Genomic DNA, 4,261 nt, shown 5'->3' on the forward strand with positions numbered 1-4,261 from the left:
ATATACAATTTTTCTTTAAGCAATTCTCTTCAGCGTACTCCTTAGCTTGTAATAGTGGCAAGGAATGATAGTGTGAAGCTCGTCGTCAAGTCTACCGCTGACTACTACTATTATTAAGGGCTGAACCGATGATAAATAAGGTATGAGCAATTTTTTTTGTTCCGAATGATATGCGACATCCACCTTTGTAGGACTGCAATTAAAGCTACACCAGTTGCTCCTCCACCCTGACTGTTGCATTATTGGGAGTAGATAAACTCGGTGCTATTTACGCAATGAAGGTAATCACCTTACAAGAGCTGATATCAAAAATTGAAATGAATATAGCACTAAAAACAGCATTTCCATCAACAATCTCTTCTTTCCACAAAAGTTAGAGTGTGATAATAGAATGTAATTACCCCAGCATCAACCCCGAAAATGACGCAGTGACTTAATTCGGCTTTTCGAATCGCCAGTCCTAAACACATGAACAATCCATTTAACGCCAAGAAGAGCAGCTCCTTGAAAGATCTGCTTCCCACAATTTTCTGATGCCTTGGAAATGATATGCTAACGAACCCTTGGTAGCCATCAGCACTTAACATTAACGCAATACGTGTAACAGCCTAATTTTATGCGTTTTAAAAAATGATTTGCAAATCATGGTTGAGTATGTTACCCTTGAAATTCCCATTCTTTACTTAGGTTGTCCTGATCAAGTTTGATGACACACTTATTATCATCGATACGGGAACTGGTATGACGTGAGGCTGAGGTAAAGAATATTGTACAATCACTCACTGGAGCACAAATCTCTTACCCAGGTGCCGAAAGATGGCCTTCAAATACCATGACCAGTCCGTATAGCGTGGACTTCTACCCATCCTGCCTTGTTGCAGATAGACCGAGCTGTGTCCCCAACCTTAACGATGACGAGCAATTAATGTGGGACTCCTCCACTTCCAAGTCATTCACCATTTGTCGATGGAACGAGGAACCGGTAAATCGTGACGCTAAGTTAGTCATTTACAATTTACATCCTCAATATAAACAGCTGAACATAACTACTTGTGAGCAATAAGAGGGTAGTTTAAAATGAAGGTACTTAAACTTTGAGGTTATGAGAGGGCAAATTATGGAAAGGCCTAGAGTGCTCACTTGAAAATATGCGATGAGGTGATCACTGACGTCCGCTTTGGAAACTTAGCAGACTAAGGGCAAGTTTGGAGACAGTGAATGATGGGGTGAGTAAAGATGCAGGTAGATAGGTAAATTAATAGCTAGGTGGCTGCAGGAGGGCCTTACTGAATGCTTATGTAAGAAGTCACCAAAATGCAAAATGATTTACAAATGATAATGGGTTAGGATTAAGTAGTCACATCTAGTAAATCACATTTCCGAGTTTTGTTACTCCATGTTTTGCAGGGTTAGAATGAAAAGGGCTGATTTAAACTTTAAATCCGTTTATAGAACCTCTCTAATATCCATGCTCAAGAACGGAAATTTTTCGTTGATATAATGGAGCTGTACAGGGTCTCCAAATTTTTGTGCATTAGCTCGTAGTTCTCTTGTGTGGCCTGTTGTTCAACGTCCATCCACTTGGACGTCGTCTCGCATATCGTAAGGATAATTTGACGAGACGCCTCTGGTGTTTTATCCTTTGTTTTGTCGTCATTCATTTCCAATTTTATTCGACTGATGTAGTTTTCCAACATATTCTTCGCTACCATCCTGCTCTTCTCCTTCTCATCCTCCAACTTCAATTTTTCTGCATTATTAATCATTTGCTTCATTTCATTCTCTGACAGAAGACCCTTGTTCTTGGTGATGGTGATGCTGTTTTGCTTCCCTGACGATTTGTCCACCGCCGACACATGAAGAATTCCATTATCATCAATATCGAAGGACACCTCGATCTGAGGTACCTTACGCGGCGCTGGTGGGATACCTGACAGCTCAAACTTGCCCAACAAGTTGTTATCACTCGTCATTGCACGCTCACCCTCATACACCTGCACCAACACGCTCGATTGATTGTCTGAACAGGTGGAGAAGATCTTAGTCCTCCTTGTCGGAATTTTCGTATTGCGCTCTATCAACGTCGTCATTACACCACCTGTCGTCTCCACACCGAGTGAGAGAGGTGCCACTTCAGCTAACACAAAATTCTGCGCCCCTTCTGACTTGTCGCCAGCCATATTGGCCGCCAGCAACGCCGCACCGTATGCCACTGCCTCGTCCGCATTTATGGACTTGTTCAACGTCTTGCCTTTGAAGAAGTCTTGCAATAACTCTTGCACCTTCGGAATACGCGTAGATCCGCCTACCAACAATATCTCGTGGATATCATTCTTGTCCAACTTTGCATCACTTAGTGCCTTCTTTACCGGATCCAGCGTCTTACTGAAGAGATCAAAGCACAGCTGCTCGAAGCGGGCCCGTGTGAGGGTTTCACTGAAGTCAATGCCCTCAAACAGCGATTCTGCATCAATGCTTGCATACCCGACAGAACTTAGCATCCTCTTTGCAGTCTCACACGCCTTTCTCAGGCGGCTGATGGCCTTTTTGCTGGTCGTCAAATCCCTGCCTTCGTGTTTTTGCTTAAATATCTCCACAAAGTGATCAGTCATTCTCGAGTCAAAGTCTTCGCCACCCAAGTGAGTGTCACCGTCAGTCGATTTCACCTCAAATCTTCCATTCTTTATGCACAAGATGGACACGTCGAAAGTGCCACCGCCCAAATCAAAGACGAGCACATTGCGCTGACTGTCGATCCTTTTGTCCAAACCATATGCGATAGCAGCTGCCGTGGGCTCGTTAACGATACGCAGCACGTTTAAACCCGCTATTTTCCCTGCATCTATCGTCGCCTGTCGTTGCCTATCATTGAAGTATGCCGGTACTGTAATTACCGCATCTGTCACTTTCGTGCCCAAAAACGCTTCTGCTGTCTCTTTCATCTTCAGCAGCACCATGGACGAGATCTCTTCTGCAATGAACTTCTTTGTCTCATTACGAAACTCTACCTCAATCTTCGGTTTCCCTGCAGAATTTACCACTTTGAATGGCCAACGCCTCATGTCGTCTTGGACTTCTACATCATTGAAATGGCGTCCGATCAAACGCTTTGCATCAAAAACCGTATTAGTTGGGTTTAAAGTAGCTTGGTTCTTTGCAGCCTCACCGACGAGACGTTCTTTATCTGTGAAGGCGACATAACTGGGTGTAATGCGGTGACCCTGATCATTGGCAATAATTTCCACTTTGCCATTCTGAAAAACACCGACGCACGAGAAGGTTGTCCCTAAATCAATACCGATGGCTGGACCTCTTGACATACTTTCGCGAGATGCACAATTGCTTGTCCGTGTAGGTAATAGTAGCGCAAACACTGCAACCCTTTATATTACCTGCAGATGATCATCAAGATCATTTCCACCACTAAAGTGCTTTCATCCAACCAAAAACTTGCCAGGTCTTCATGCATCTTTCAATTAGCTGGCAACTCCATACACGAAGACAATGACGTACAATGAAGGCTGTGGTGCAAATACGCCTCTAATTGAGCACTGGCGTAGGCCGTGGTGTCTGCTACATGTTTAAGTGTAAAATGGAGGAATTACAGCAGCACTGAAGTGCCAATTTATTGACCTATGACTGACAATATCCAAATGCATAGAAAATCCCGGGTAATGACTCGGGAATGTTCCTTTTTAGTGATAATTACTTTCTGACTGTCATAACCGCCTTTCGTGTGAATCGGCAAAGCACGGAAACAGAATGAAAGAGTCGTTTTGCTGCATGGTTCCAAAGTCAATCAGCGTGTTATACACTTACGTTACTCATGTAAATTCGTGTGTGGATACACGTGCTTACCTTTGATGGAATCAAGAAATTTGGCTTTTAAGAGATCCGTCTGAAATTTAAATGGAATTTTTCTCTTGTTCACTCTACATTCGGTACTGCTGGTGGAGCTTCTTCAAAAGCCATAGCTCAAAGTGCTGGGTGCGGCTGCAAAATGCAAAATTCTCAAGTGCCACTTAATGTAGTTATAGTGACCTCAAGTAATTTCTTCCTCAAATGATGAACTTATTTCATAACTGACGTGGCTATCACTTCTTTAGCATGCTGTCAAATGCTAAAGACTACACCACCAACAACTCTGCCAGGTATAGAATATGCTGTTCTTTTCACACCACATGTCCTGGTCTCAATCGGTTCCACTTTATCAGTATTTAGTCTACCCTTAGATCACGCTTCGCGATGTCAAGAATAACAT

At 43.1% G+C, this 4,261-nt stretch overlaps 1 protein-coding gene across 1 annotated transcript; it reads right to left on the minus strand. All coding sequences in view use genetic code 11, as the record gives it.

Moving 5' to 3' along the window:
- Positions 1-1,472: 1,472 nt before the first annotated feature.
- Positions 1,473-3,320, minus strand: EGR_08097 (Heat shock cognate protein; the record flags this gene model as incomplete). The annotated part of the gene is made up of 1 exon (XM_024497346.1): positions 1,473-3,320. One exon carries the CDS (start codon positions 3,318-3,320, stop codon positions 1,473-1,475), a length of 1,848 nt encoding a protein of 615 aa, XP_024348217.1.
- Between the last annotated feature and the right edge of the window lie 941 nt (positions 3,321-4,261).

Source organism: Echinococcus granulosus, assembly GCF_000524195.1.
Source record: "Echinococcus granulosus chromosome Unknown EG_S00096, whole genome shotgun sequence".
In the NCBI taxonomy this organism is placed as follows: Eukaryota; Metazoa; Platyhelminthes; class Cestoda; order Cyclophyllidea; family Taeniidae; genus Echinococcus; species Echinococcus granulosus.